General features: G+C 32.6%; 4 protein-coding genes across 4 annotated transcripts; 1 reads left to right on the top strand and 3 right to left on the bottom strand.

Annotated features, from left to right (window-relative positions):
• Positions 1-178: 178 nt before the first annotated feature.
• On the bottom strand, positions 179-1,054 carry LOC148195036 (uncharacterized). The gene is made up of 2 exons (XM_088094104.1): positions 510-1,054; positions 179-442 (listed from the first exon to the last, which is right to left on the bottom strand). The coding sequence occupies exons 1-2, from the start codon at positions 693-695 to the stop codon at positions 179-181; spliced, it is 450 nt and encodes a 149-aa protein (XP_087950230.1). The 5' UTR covers positions 696-1,054.
• A 126-nt stretch (positions 1,055-1,180) lies between these two features.
• Positions 1,181-3,994, bottom strand: LOC124838013 (geraniol 8-hydroxylase-like). Its single transcript, XM_047313515.2, has 2 exons — positions 2,971-3,994; positions 1,181-1,893 (listed from the first exon to the last, which is right to left on the bottom strand). Exons 1-2 carry the CDS (start codon positions 3,847-3,849, stop codon positions 1,273-1,275), a joined length of 1,500 nt encoding a protein of 499 aa, XP_047169471.2. The 5' UTR covers positions 3,850-3,994; the 3' UTR covers positions 1,181-1,272.
• A 4,040-nt stretch (positions 3,995-8,034) lies between these two features.
• Positions 8,035-10,275, bottom strand: LOC124838001 (putative oxidoreductase At4g09670). The gene is made up of 2 exons (XM_047313500.2): positions 9,718-10,275; positions 8,035-8,750 (listed from the first exon to the last, which is right to left on the bottom strand). The coding sequence occupies exons 1-2, from the start codon at positions 10,177-10,179 to the stop codon at positions 8,130-8,132; spliced, it is 1,083 nt and encodes a 360-aa protein (XP_047169456.2). The 5' UTR covers positions 10,180-10,275; the 3' UTR covers positions 8,035-8,129.
• A 660-nt stretch (positions 10,276-10,935) lies between these two features.
• LOC148195037 (protein COFACTOR ASSEMBLY OF COMPLEX C SUBUNIT B CCB3, chloroplastic-like) lies at positions 10,936-14,236 on the top strand. Its single transcript, XM_088093846.1, has 3 exons — positions 10,936-11,046; positions 11,133-11,188; positions 13,611-14,236. Exons 1-3 carry the CDS (start codon positions 10,986-10,988, stop codon positions 14,142-14,144), a joined length of 651 nt encoding a protein of 216 aa, XP_087949972.1. The 5' UTR covers positions 10,936-10,985; the 3' UTR covers positions 14,145-14,236.
• The last annotated feature ends 1,279 nt before the right edge of the window (positions 14,237-15,515 follow it).

The following is a 15,515-nucleotide window of genomic DNA, read 5'->3' on the forward strand; positions in this document are numbered from 1 at the left end:
CTAGTTGACATTTTGAGTGTAACTGATTTTTATAAACTATGCTATAAAACTCTTTGATTTAAAATAACAACTATAATCACATAACAGAAATGCACATAACACAACGTAATCACGTATGATGTCCACATTTTATTCAATTTAAAACTTGAAAGTACATCCACAACACAACATTACCAATCTAATTACAATTTATCTTCAGCACAAACATAAAACAAAACATCACTGTTAATGCCCATAATGACAATACAAACAAGACCAACATCATTTTGAACTTTTTTCTCTCTTGCTCTAATTTCCTCTTCAACTTGTCCTTCTTCTTCCTTAGATCCAACACAACATTTTCAATACAGACTTCAACTTCTTCACTCCTCCTTTGTAAGCTTCCTTCAATTTTCGAGTCTCCTTCATCAACCCATTCAAAGTAGTTACAACTTGAATTACTCTGCAAAAGAAATTACAAATCACGAATACAAACTTCATCACAATAAGTAAAACATTATCTCACTTACTGCCCAATTTCTACATCTATAAAACAGTCTCCCTTTGTTCTTCAATGTAGTTGCCTTCAACAGCAACAATCTTTCCCCACAACCACAATTTCTTGCAGCTAAGTCAGAGGAGGATCCACATGTTTGGGACATTCCAGAACCAATACTCCTTCGCGTGCAACCATTTCCTCCTCTGTCAGCTTCCATTTCCCTGATACAGTAATTTCCAAAGTAAATCAACTTCGACTACTCCCAACAAAAACCCTATATCCCAAATCCATCCATTCAGACGAAACGAAAGACGAAAATCAACTTACGTGACCATTTACACCAATGTTGAAGAAGATGAAATCCAACCTTTTGCGGTTCACCGAAACCTTCTTCCCAGCTGAAATTATGTGCTTATCAACCCTCGTCTTTGATTTACTTAAGAAGATCCAGTCCCTTAGTAAGTATATAAGCCCTTATCTCCGTCAGCTCATTTAATCACTAATCAATTTCAATTTAAAATGTAAACACACGTGGCAAATGTTACAAACGATAAATGTCATCCCACATGCCTATACGTTAGCCACATCACCCGAATTTTAACGCCGTTTGTATTGGAGGACCAAAAATAATAGTTTCCTTAAGGACAGGGATCTAATCGTGCAAAGTTTGAAATAGGGACGAAAAATAAAAACGCTTGATAGTTCAGGGACTAAAAACATATTTAACCCGTATTATTATGCAATATTAATCACGAAACTTATTACATTGAGCTTTTACCGAAGAGAAGGTTAAACTAGAGGGAATTTGAGAGTGGAATGGGAATAGCAGAAAGAGGAGAAAGCTTCTTCAAGGTGATTCCATACTGCTCAGTCATGTCAAGGGTCTGAGGAGTGACACCCGGAGGAAGCTCCCAGCGGAAAGAGTGCAGAAACGCAGCCAACATCAAAGTGATCATCCGATTAGCAAGTGGCAAGCCAGGGCAAATTCTCCTACCAGCACCAAAAGGCAAATACTCGAAATCCCTGCCTTTGAAATCTATGTTGGATCTCAGAAACCTTTCGGGCTGAAACGACAATGGGTCATCCCAAAACTGGGGGTTCCTCCCAATGGACCATGCATTGATGAGAACTTGGTTCCCTTTGTGAATGGTGTACCCACTTACTTCAACATCGTGTCCTGCAACGTACGGCAAGAGAAGGGGAACAGGTGGATGAAGCCGAAGGGTTTCTTTCACTATTGCTCTCATGTACGGAAGTCTAGGGATGTCTGATTCTGTTATTTCAACATTCGACGATCCAATCACTTCCATCAGTTCCCCTCTTGCTTTCTGCATTACTTCTGGGTTCCGTAGAAGCTCTGCCATTGCCCACTCTGTTGTTGATCCTGATGTGTCACTCCCCGCTATGAACAAATCCTGCTCACACTCAATAACTCAACCTTACAACCGCCTTCCAAGCTTCTAAAAACAAACACATTATTCTAACAAAAACTACTATTCATCTTTTAACCGTGTTTTAAATATTTTATTTATATCTTTATTTATTCTTATCGATATCACTTTTTTTAGTATAAAATTATTAATGAAGGACGTGGTAATAATATAACTTTCATATTTACACTTTGAATATGTATGTGAGTTTGTTTCGTATTCAGGTGGACAAGGGTTAAAATTTCTTTGGAATTTATGATGTTAGTCAGAAATTTAAGATGTTAGTCCTTCATGTACTTATTATCCTGTATCCAAGATGGATAATGATTCGGTTATCGTATTTAATTTTGGTTGAATCTCGTTATGTTAATTTCTTGCATCCTTTATATATAAAGTTATTATATCTTTTTAGGGTTATAACCCTTCATAAGTGTTTTATTATATTATATTAATTAATTAATTTTGTTACTGATAAAAAATTATGTAAAAATACATTAATTTCAAAAGATTTGACATTTATTATTCTTAATAAAATATTAATTTATAGTAAAATATTAATTTATTTGAGTGCCAAATGAAAAATATTGTTGTCAAAGTATCAATGCTAAAAATGCTCTTATATATTAACTTTTAATTAATAATTGGGGTTCTGATGATAAAAGAAAGTATAATAAGTTGATATTATTTAGATTTAAATATTAAGTTTGTAATCCATTTAGAATAAAAAAAAATTAATAACAATATTATTACTCGACTATTTCTAACTAATAAGTAATAAGGTGAAGAATAACTATTTTAATCTTTACAAACAAACTTCAAAAGACACCTTGAATGTTTCCAGTTTACATTTTAGTCACTAAAATTAAAAACAAAAACATTTTAATTCAATTATACTAACCTTCTATTTTATATATTTAATTTCAAATAATAATATGAATTACAATTTAACACGTAAAAAATTAAAAAGTTAAAAAAAATTAAAATTACTTATTTTTTATATGAGATAATTTTAATTTACGGATTAAAAGAAAAAGAGTTAATGATGGAAGAGGACGGTGTTACCAGAATCAACGGCTTAATGCTTTCAACGGTGAAATGGGACTCCTCACCTAGTTCACACTGATCAAGCAACACATCCAAGAAATCCCCCTTGGCGACACGTGGACCCTCTCTTTCTGCAACACGTTTCCGAATCATGCGGTCGAAAATATCATGCAACCTGACGTATGAAACCGCCACATGTCCCTTAACGCCCTGCAAGTCAAACAGTTTCAGCAAAGGAAAGTAGTCTGAGAGGTTAACCCTCCCTGCATCCTCCATGATCCTCCACACCAGCTCCTTAAACTCCCCCGCACTCTCGAACTCCGGATCTACCAAATCCTCCGAAAACACCGTGTTCGATACCAGGTTCAGCATCGTCGCGAATGCCAAATCTCCAATTGGAACACCTTTTCCATTCGAACCTTGCTTCCGAAGGTGCTCAACCAGTTCCTGTACTTTCCCGTGCCGGAGGTGCTGTAGCAGGTCCAGGCGTTGGGCGGTAAAAATCTGAGTCGTGCAGACGCGGCGGCGGTTGCGCCACCGTGAGTCGGCGGGGGCCCAGGCTAGGGTGTCTCCCACGTTGGGCTGGGCCGCCACGGATTCTGGGATGGGGCGGCTGGCGAAGGCTTGGTCGTTCTTTTGGAGGATTTCTTGGGCCACGGCTGGAGAAGAGGCCACGGCCACGGTGACTGAGCCCAGACGGAGGGACATGATTGGGCCGTAGGTTTGGGCCAGAGAGGAGAGGGCGCAGTGGGGCTTGGGGCCCAGTTGGTGGAGGTTTCCGATTATGGGGAAGCCGGTTGGACCGGGGGCTTGGTTTTTCTTAACGCGGCGGTTGAGAATGAACCTGATGGTGATGAGAAACAGTATAAGGAGTACCAGGAAGATGAAATGGTCCATTATAGAATTTGTTAGTTTTTTTTTCTCGTGACGTGATTCAAACCTACTAACATAATTGGTCCATGTTCTGTCAAGCTATATCCCATATATATGAGTTGTAAGAGAGTTATAACTAACAACTCATATGAGCATATATTAATTTGTATATTGCTAAGTGTTTATGTATTATTATTATTATTATTTAATTGTGAAGGAAAAATGAAATGAAAGAAAAATGATAAAATGTCTTTCTTCTCAACTCTGAATATTTCAAACATTAATACTTCCTCATAAAATAAAAATTTAACTAATTAAAACAACTACTATACTCATCCTTATGAAATATAACTTAATAGAGAAAAAATTGAAATGAACTCAATATATAAAGTGCTAATAAGTGATTACTTTTATTATTATGTATTTAATTGAGACTATATGAAAATAAATGGTTGGTGCTCTTTTTTATTGTGTGGAAAAATAACAAGAACTCAACCAAATATCGACTATCGTGTATTACTGGTTCTTTGTGTAATTTTGTATCCCATTATTTGACATTTAGGTATAAGAATATAAAGATAAAAGTAGGGTAGTTAATGAATGGATTCGAATATGATAACCATTGTTTTCTAGGCTTTATTTAGTATCGTAATGTAATCAACTGCGGATCTTTTAAGGGCAGGTGACATCGTCACCCAAATTTTTTCAAACTTTTTAAGTTTTTATATTGAGAATATCAACGTTTTTTTTTTAAACTTTAAATTATACGTTATATATATTAAAAATTGATGGAAATTAAATTACATATATTTTTATTTCTTTATAAAGTAAAATATTTAATGTTAATAAATAATAAAATATAAAATTAAATATAGTAAAAAATAAAAATGTTTATTAAAATGTTTTTTATTGACTTGTACTTATCTTCTATTTTCTCACATGTTTTTTATTGACTTGTACTTATCTTCTATTTTCTCACATGTTTTTTTTTCTCATTATTTTTGTTTTCATTTCTCATATGTTCTCTACAAAAATGTAACTCTTTTTTAAATCAATTGTGAAATATTAGTTTAATAGTTAGTAATATTTTTTGTATTTTATGAGTCTTTTTATATTATTTTTTATGAATATAAAAAAATAATAATATATTATCTATAATTGATTTTTAATTATGGCTTGATTATTATAATTTTTTTCTTTAAGTAATTATGTATTTTGAATTTTTTATTATGTTATGATAAATTGTTTTTTAAACTTTTATATTAAACAAGAGAGTATTAGTTTAAAATTTCAACTCCAACATTTTATGTTGATGTTTTTAATCATCCAAATTTTAAGAATTTATTAATCATGTTTGAATTACGTCAATATTTGATAAGAACCACAAAAACAATGAATGATAATTTAATTTGTCTTAATTTAATTTTTCCTATTTTTACAATTATAATAGAGATATATTTTTTACATTGAAGATTATGAAAACAAGATTGAGAAATAAAATGGAAAACGATTTTCTTTTGCTCACACGATTATTTATATTGAAATAAAAAAAACTGGAAATTTTACTTATAATTTAAGTACTGATGAGTTAAAAAATACGAAGTAACTAATGACAATAATTTATATGTGTAATTTATTTTATAATTAAAAATATAATAAATTATATATTGATAACTTTTTTCGGTGTGATGTTAAGATTAATGGTCTCACTTGCGTTGTGTTGTAAAGTTCAAATATTATATAGTAAGAAGTCTCTTGTATGTCAAAATCAGTAAAGATTATTTTGTAAAAGACACTCTAATGTCAAAGTTCGCTAAATATGTGACAAATAACAATTAATGCAACAGTTTAATGTAGATAACATACTTTCTTACTTCAAACCTTTATTTATATATTTCGTGATGAACTTTTTATTAAAGTTTGCATAATTACGACCTAATTGTGAGTAATTATACTTTATTCTGTTTAGCTTTAAGGTTAATCTATTATGACATTGTTCATCTCGATCAATCCAATTCATAGTTAGCTAATATATTTGATGGTCATCTCGTTATCCTCAATTACTATCATAGATGGTACATGGGTGCCAACCTGTTTGGTGGTCAATCGGCCTTGGTAACTTACACTCTACATTGTGGAACGCACACTCTAAGTTATGGATGTTTATTAGGACCGACATATGACCAACCGACTTATTTAGTGTTTGGTTAAACTCACTAGTTTATGTTTCGGATTGTGGGATAATCATTTGGGTTGATACATGACTGAAAGACTTGGTTAACGACTAGTCGAACTCTTTGATTAATCACTGAAGTTATGATAAACTGTTTGGAATGTAACTGACTAGACAATCATATAATTAAATAACAATAATTAAATATATAAAATTTTAATATATTATTTTTTATTTTTTTTAAATTATTGGTCAGATTTGTCTTTCTTCATGTAGTGGATTAAGAGGTTGAAATCATTATTAAAAAACCGAAAGGGATGTATTCCTAACTTTCTTTATATAAATTAAAAAAAAGAAAGACTTACTAAGATGGATTATTGACACTAAGATGGATTATTGACACGTTTTCGCTACCTTACCTAAACCTTACCAAAACATGATTGGCAATATCTTAAACTTATTTAAAATTCTTCATGAATTATTTTAATCATGTGATGGTGTATATGTTTATTACATTTTGGTTGCACAATCGTTCAATATATTTTGACATCCATTAACTTTTTATATCATTCTGTATCCGTTATTTTACTTTTTTTTCCTCTGCTTTTTTTTTCTCAAATACAAAAGTGTATGCTCTAATAACCACGTTACCACTTTGTCAATGATAAATGCCATTAATTGAACGCACCACTTTCGATTCAATCATTCAAAGAATTGTATGTTCACCTCAATTATAGACAAAAGTTAAATTAATCCAAAAATTTCAATGAACCAATAAACACAGTCTTTGACATGGCAAAGGTTGTTTAGACGTTATACATTAGTTTATTATTTGTTTGGAATAGAGATATCACTAATTGTTTTTTGGAGTTATAAATTCATTTGCCATTTGTCTTAGTTAGAAAGTGAAAAGCCAGACAGTAAAAATATGAAAAAAATGTAAACAGTAGAGTTTTTTAATTAAGAAAATGTGAAAATAAATAAGTAAATAAATTCAGATTAATTTCATTGATATGATAGAAGTATATTAGTATATTTAAAAGTGATTAAATTACTCGTGTATTAAAAGTTAAATATAATTAGATGTTAAAAGGTTTGTATGGTTGCAAATTGAAATCCATTTATAAATAATTGTCTTTTATATAAGTTTGTTCTATTAAAACTAAATCTTAAACAAATAACTGTACCAACATTAATTAAAGAGTTCCACATTTTTCTAGAAGGTTTAACTTAAAAGATAAAAGTAAAAATAAAAATAAAAATTGTATCTAGTACCTATTTTAAGAAAATCACGTAATTTTTTTTCCCTAACCAACAATATATAAAAAAATATATGCATAAAAGTTATATTATAATCCACAAAAGAAATCAAGTTCACGTACGACGAAAAAATTTATGTAAATTTTAATAATAATTTGATAACAAAAATATATATTTAACTTTAAATTTAATTACAATCACTCGCCTTAATAATTTAATTTTAGTATTGTTGATACGTAGTAATAATGCTTAACAATGGAAGCACAATCCAGTATACTATATCATTCTTAAATGAGGAAATAATTGCAAAATTTAAGGATTAAAAAAATAAAAATGTGTAATTTGAAGATAAAAGAATAGTGGCAACATTTTTGGAAATTTAATAACATATTTAAACCATTCAAGGTTCTTATATCATAGCAAAAGGTACACAAACATATTCAAACTTATAAAACCATAATATTACAGCAGAAGTTACAAAAAAAATCTTAAAACTAATAAGACAATCAGAATTTCTAAAATAAAATAAACCTAACGAAAATAACCTAACAAGTTATTTGAAGATGAATATTAAGGAATAGATATCCCAACCATTGGCTTACCATAAAAAGTTTCTTCACCACTTTTTTCAAACATAAAAATTGAACTCCCCCTCCACTTCTAAAATAAATGAAAATTTGTGATAAATTAAAATTTGGAAGATCTTGAAGATATTGTGAAAAGTAACTGCATACATATATTAATAATTAATATTCTATAAAAAAACGAAATTAATATTATAGAAATGAACTGCACGAGGAACTTTTATTTCAATGAAGAACAGAAAATCTAACTTCTGGAAGACAAAGAACAAGATTTAGTAGAGAGCTGTTTACTCGTAAATATGAACAGTCTCAAAACCCCTTTCAATGGAAGTCTTAACAGCATCCAATACCAGTTGGGTTTTCCTACTAATTGTTGGCCACTTCTTTTCAGGCTTAGAGTTTTTGAATTTGATTTCGGACACCAAGCGAGCAAATTCTTTAACCAAAAGCGCTTCCTGAGGGAGATCAGTGCTTATTGTATGCTTGATTGGCTGTTTAGCCCAGCCTGTGACAAGATCATCAAAGGTGGTTTCTGTACCGGCGAGAAATGACGACTCCTTTTCATGATAAGGGATGATGAAGTCATGCACATGTAGAGTTCCTCTTGTCCCAATAGCTGTTATGTCCATTGTTAAGTTTCCCAAGAAAGAGCAATGGAAGGTTGCCACTTTCCCATCTTCCCAGTAGAGAGAAGCTCCACATTCTAATATCACACCATCTTTGTTCACCACAGGTTCATATGAAGCAACCGCTCTTTTAGGTAATTCATAGTTCGCAGCCAACAGGATTGCTCTAATGCAGTACCACCCGTGATCACCCAGAGCACCAAGTGCATCAAGATCAGGCTTTACACGAATGTTTCTGCTCAGATAATCTGAATCGGCTGCAGATGTAAAGCAGGTGCGAACCTGTACAACGAACAACACAACACTACTCATCTATCTGTCAAAACATACATCTCCTTCGCTTAAAATGCCAAAATACAGAAATTCATTAGTTTGCTCCATTTCAGAAAGATGTAGATTTCAGCTGTGGTAACTTTTATCAGCAAAACTTGAAATTTGTCTTGGTAAAAAGCATGGGGAAAGGATATACATGTATATGCACACACACGTGTGGTTTAATTCTGGCAAATTCGTGTACTAAAGTTGACATTAATTATTAACATAAGGTAATGACTTTTAATTCTGTTTAAAAACAACATAAAAAGTAGCCAATGAATATATGTTTTATGACATACACTCTAAAATTTATATTAAATCAAATTTACTTCTTAAAATTTTAGTGCTTAAATCCTCATTCACATCTTGTTATTTTTTTGATGATTTTAGTCTCTAAATTTTACAAAATTTTCTGTAGTTAAATATTTAATCTTGCCTGTTTATTTTTTATTTTCATATTCTAATTAGTTAAACTATTTTCAATAATAACTTTAACGAATATATTCAGTTTATGATTCCATTAAAACCAAAATAAAATATAAAAAATACATAATAAGTAGAACAAAGTTACATTTTTTCTAAACCCAAAAGACTAAAACTCTAAAAAAATAAGGAACCGATCTTGTTGTTTACAAAAAGAAAAGACTAGATTGAAATTAAGTCACTATCTTTCTCCACCTTCTCTTAAATAAAGGCTCTATTTTTCTCTGCATTCCCCGACCAAAAATATCAATAAAAATTCCTTCATTCAGCCCCTCATTCACTCGCTGAATCATCAAAACATTGATTCTTAGTAAAATCCTTGTTATAAAAGTCTCTAACCATTTTTCCAACCAGGACGATTATTAAAATAGAATTGAAGAAAGCAAAAAAAAAAAAAAAAGCAGTTGCATTGCAACGCAATTATGCAAAGAATAAAGAACGGAGTGAATACCGATTTTAGGTTACCAAAACGCTGCGTATCGTTGAGGAAGTTGGCCATGGCCGCAGTCCTGGGGTTATGAACCCACATTGTGTTATCCATGAACTGCACCCCACTCGATTCGCAGGCCTCCAGAATGCGGTCGAATTGGGCCACGTCGAGGGCCACGGGCTTTTCCAGTAGCAAGTGCTTCTTGTTCTGAGCCGCTAGCACGGCCCACTTCAGATGGAGACTCGTGGGGAGTGGCATGTACACGGCGTCCACCTCAGGATCCTCCAGAATGGCCTCGTACGAGCCGTACACTTTGGCCGAGAGAGGGAGGCCGTTGGCGGCGGCGAATGCGGCGGCCTTTTCCTGGGAGCGGCTGGAGACGGCGCAAATGGTGGCGTTGGGGGCGAGATTGATGGCGCGGGAGACCTTCCTGGCTATGTCTGCGCAGCCAACAATGCCGATCTGGATAAGAGTCTCCGCCATTTTCGGTCAATGCCAGGTTAACAGATCAGTGATGAAAGACAGCAAAAAAGTGAGACTAAGTTGTATTGTAACACACTAGTGAGCTGATTTAAAATTTGTCGGATTGGACTATTATTGTCCTCAAAAAAAAAAATCAAAACTACTGCAATAATTGTTCTTTTGCTTGAATGTTTAATGGAAATCTTTATTATTATCAATCGATTAATTGTTATTATTATTTAGGAGTGATCGGATAGAAAAAAAATTTACGAGATAAAATTAATTTCTATGTATGAATTATTATAGAAATTCTATATATCCAATATAAAGTTCTTATATATATAGTCAAAATAAGTCCTATGATTCATTATGTGGACACAATAGTTTAATAAACTTATGAAATAAAACATCAGTTGCAACTTATAACCAAACAAGTTGAACATAAAAGCTAGGATAAACTAAAAGAACGCTGGCTACAGAATAAAAGTTGAACATCGATCAAATCTTTTTCATCACTCATTAATATTTTAAACTTTATTCTTAGTGCACATACGAATTAAACTCTTCTTATCTTAGTAGATCACTTATTTTTGAAATGAAAAATACTCTACATTTTATCCACCGTATGATTGAGCCATAAAGAAACGTATTAGAAAAATATATTTTATTTACATTTTTTAAAGTTAATTTTAGTTTTAATTAAATAAAAAATAAACCTTTTTGAAGGGTAAATGGAGTAAAAATAAAGCATTAGAGGTGAATACGTGGCTTAAAACTGAGAAATATAAATTGGTGGATTTATTTTTAGTAGGTTCCAGCGAGCCACAATGGCAACGCAATCTTATCTTCTGAGTCTGAACACTTTTCATGTTGATGCTGCAATCAGAGGTAAGTATTCAACTCTCGTATGCTTTTCATTCTACCAAAGCCTGCGCTTCACGCTTTTTGTTGTTTCAAATTTTACAATTTTGTAGGACGGCAATGCAAATCTTCAATATTCAAACCAAACAATTTTCGCTTTGGCGTCTGGGTAAGCATTAGTATCTGTAATTTTCTCGTGGGAATGCTTCATTGGCTAAGTTTGGCATACCAATTTGAGATTTTTCTGAGTTTACTTCAATTCGTGTTCATATTTCCTTCCGTATAGAATTTAGAACTGGGTTAGTGATTTTGATCGCTTTGCCGAAGAAAGAGGAAATGACATGTGTGAAAGAGCTGTTAGCAATTTTAAAGGTTAAGTTAGTTTCTGTTTCAATTAAATGTATTTCTATTCTGTTCAGATAGAGTGGTCAGATATTAAGGGATGTGGTGCAAAAATCTAGCCCATGAGTTTAGGAAACCACCCACGAAATATTGCTTGCTGTTAGTGGGTGCTGAAATTGTTTTTTTTTTGGATTGATGTAAGGCTATAAGGCCTAACGTTTGCTCCTGAATTCAGTAACACGTAAGATTTAATAAAACAGAGAGATCCTTACTTTGTGTTAAACAAGAGCTAGCTTGGAATTCTTAGATTATTGTTACCGTTTTGATTTCGTTTGACCTCTGTTTTCTTGAATCCTTTAAAAAAACGCAGTCATACCCAGGATTTCAGGGGAGTTCTAGAACCTGCAGAACAGTGGTTTTATTGTCTGAACAATTGTAAATAATTAAATAAGGAGTTCTTTATATTTCTTATTATAACAATATCCCTTCATCCCCTATGCTGTACTATACCAAAACATGTCACTGAAATAAAGTAAAAGAATTCAACTGTAAGTGTGGCCAAAATAATTGGAAGGAAAAATGGGTGTTTACATTGATGTTGGCTCTGAGAGCTCAAATCTCTTTTGAAATTCTAGATATTTGGGAATTCAGTTTAGCGTTGCAATTTGAGGACGATGTATTAAATTGAAAGTTCCTTCTATATCACTTTTAACAACTTTCAATGTTGAATTAATCGTGCACACATATATGATATTGTGAGATGATAGATATAAGATCAGTTTGGCGGTAATAATAGAAGGTCAGGAGGGATAGGTAGCGAATTCGAGTGGTTTTTCTTTATCTCTGCATAGTAACCAAATAAATAAAACAATGTTTAGCCTCAATCGAAACCAAGAATCTAGAACCAGTAGAAGCCCTTCGTTAGTTGGTAGATTGAAGTGCAAGTGCCTGAGACAAGGAGAGGGATAGGTGGGTTAGTGGATGACAAATCCACACCATCATTGTGGCCTTGTACTCTTGGAGACTGGGCTGTTCCAATTGTGCTACAATTAAGGGATACAAATTGATGCAATATGAATTTGTTGTGTTAGCAAAGTTCCTTTAGGGATGGATTTGTGGTGCAATATGAATGATACAAATTGATTTAACTAGGAATGGTAGGAAAAATAAGGGAAAAATAATGTTTGATATGAATATTCAGTAGATAGTGTTTTCAGGATAATATACCATGAATAGAAAAATATGGTTCAAATGGCTGAATATTCTATGCCATAGAATTCATCCATTATGGCAATACTAATTTAAGGATCCTGTTGTCAAATATGTTTGTTTTAAATGATATCAAAAGTGGATAAAAATTGAGGTGTAAATATACATGTTATGTTTTACTTCAATTTAGAAAGAATTATTAGAAGAAAACCTCAAATCCAACGCCTACTGGAGATAGTACTTTTAAGTGAGAGTAATCATCACCTACAACCCGGCTTTGTAGGATTGTTAGGCCTAAACCATTTTGTAAGAAGAGCCAGAAGAGAAGCCATGTGATAGGAATTGGTGTTTCAGTTATGGTAGATTGGTTTTTGCTAAGTGATATGTTGATTGGTTTAGCAACAAATAGTCATGTAATCGGGGTCCTTTGCTTGTTATTGATTTATTTTGAAGAGTTTGGAAAGAAACGTTGAAATTGCTCTCTGTTATATTGTTTTTACTTTGAAGGTGTGCATAATAAGCAAAGTGAGGAATTTTATTTTTAAAGTTCAAAGGACACCATTAAACATATTAGGCCTTTGTTTGATGATGCTCTACCAACATGAGAGTATTTCCAAAATTGGGTCATACTTATTCATTTCTCTGTTGCACACTTTTATGTTTTATACAGTTTACGGCACGTTTTATTACTGTCAGTGAAGAAAATTGGAATGCCAATCAAATTCCCATTGCAGTAGCTTATTGAATGGATGCTTCCAGTATTTAGGATTAAGTGGGAAAATATAAGTTTATTTCAAGCTATTTGAGGATCCAGATGTTGGGTAGTTTCTTCTGTTTGGAGTCAATAGGCTGAAAATATAAGGGTATCTACCGATTGACTCCTAGTTGAAGCTAACGGCGGTTTATATTGGCTACTGGCTAGATTTGAATGTGTCTCAAGATTTCAATGATCGCCTTTCCATTTGAAACGCCTGTATTTTCTTCCACTCTGGAAAATATCATGTTATGTCAGCCTAATTTTGAGATTCTAATCGTTGCAGAAAAGTTCAAAGTATCCCACTAAAAGAAATGGCAACTCTCCAGTCGTGGAATGTTGCTCACAATACACAGAAGCTGGAGAATCTGCAGGCGTAGCAATATCATCACTATCGGATGCAGTTACCACGAAGATATCTCTTAATTCAGATCTACTATTGAAAACTCTCAGGCTGAGCATACCAGAAACTTCACATGGTTCCAAAGATCCAATGACAAGATTGGTTCTTGGTGATCTGGACCCTGCAACAGCAAAATTGGCCATTGCGTTCCTAGGGCCCTTCCTCTCGGTGTTTGGTTTTCTCTTTATCTTGAGAATAGTCATGTCTTGGTACCCAAAACTCCCAGTGGGAAAATTTCCATATGTAATAGCGTATGCTCCCACTGAGCCACTCCTCATTCCTACCCGCAAAGTGATTCCTCCTCTTGCTGGTGTGGACGTGACTCCTGTGGTGTGGTTTGGATTGCTAAGTTTTCTTAACGAAATATTAGTAGGGCCACAAGGATTACTAGTTCTCCTTTCCCAGCAAGTCAATTAGCTTACACATTTGAAATTTATGAATGACGTAATTTCTTCCTCATTTTGTTGGAGAACATGTTTATAAAATTAATCACACCGGTATATTTCATACACCATACCACCAATGTCACCGCTTCCACAATTACCACCGTGCTTCACCGTTGCTGCAGAGGAAGAAGAAGAGAGGAAGAAAGCTGCACAGGAAAAAGAGGAGAAAATGCAGAAAAAAACTTCGGTTCGAAAAGGATTTTTCTGAAAATTCTATTTCAGAAAATTTATTCGGAAATACATTTCATATGTTTCGGAAATTTTGTTCAGAAAATCACGTTGTACAAATTTTGTTCCAGAAACATCGTTTCGGAAATTCCAAAAAGTTTCTTCCGAAAAATTTTCATGATTCGGAAATCACTTTTCTGGAGAATAAAATGTTCATTTTGAAAGTTTTGAGGGGTACAGGAAAAAAATTGTGGGGGCAGGAAGTAAAAGCCTTGTTGAGGACTTCACACACACATTGTCTATTGTGGTGCACTTTCCATCCGAAATTTAGATTTTAATAAGACCAAAAAGATAACAAACAATGTATGACCAACCCAAAACGATAAAATGAATAAATAAATACCATACTCTTTTTACTCTAACCTACACCAAATATACATTATATGACCACATCATGACTCAGTAAAATATACATTTTACAAATCAAAAACCGAAAAATACACCAACATCTCACAACAAACATTAAACTTTGAGTTGTCAAACACATTGACTTGACTCGGTCTGACCTACTATATCACTTAAAAAAAATTACATGAGAGAGATCCGGTCAATTTTTGAAACAGATGCTATTTTTTGTTTGGCAACCGTAAATTAGACTAATGGATTATTCAGCCCCGATTTAAAATATTAAAAAATAAAAAACAAATAAATTTGGATAAAGAGTAAGTATATATTTTTAAAATTTAAATCACGTCATTGAATTTATATTTTATGTACAATTATTTCATATATAAATAAATATAACCTATTATACAAGTATTTTAAATAAAAGCATTCATTTTTAAAACAGGTTAGTTCTTAAATTTCAGGATGGACCGACTTAAATATACTAAAACAAATAAAAGACAAGACTCCAAAATGCTTTAGAGAAAGATGAAGCCGCTCAAAAGGCATATTTGTACCTTTAAACATTATTGTGACATTTTAACAAACATTTACTGATGAGTGTTTCATCCTACACCTCCAAGATCTCATCCTGCACCTCCAAAAATTCCAATTTTATCTTTCTGACATCTCATCATCATCATGCACCTCTAACTTTTTTAAAATTTTATTTTTAACTTTAATAAATATTTTTTCATTTTCTTTTCTTTTTTATTAAAAACAATCTTCA

This window comes from Vigna umbellata, chromosome 7 (assembly GCF_029865625.1).
Source record: "Vigna umbellata cultivar VRB3 chromosome 7, Vumbellata_1.0, whole genome shotgun sequence".
Classification (NCBI taxonomy): Eukaryota; Viridiplantae; Streptophyta; class Magnoliopsida; order Fabales; family Fabaceae; genus Vigna; species Vigna umbellata.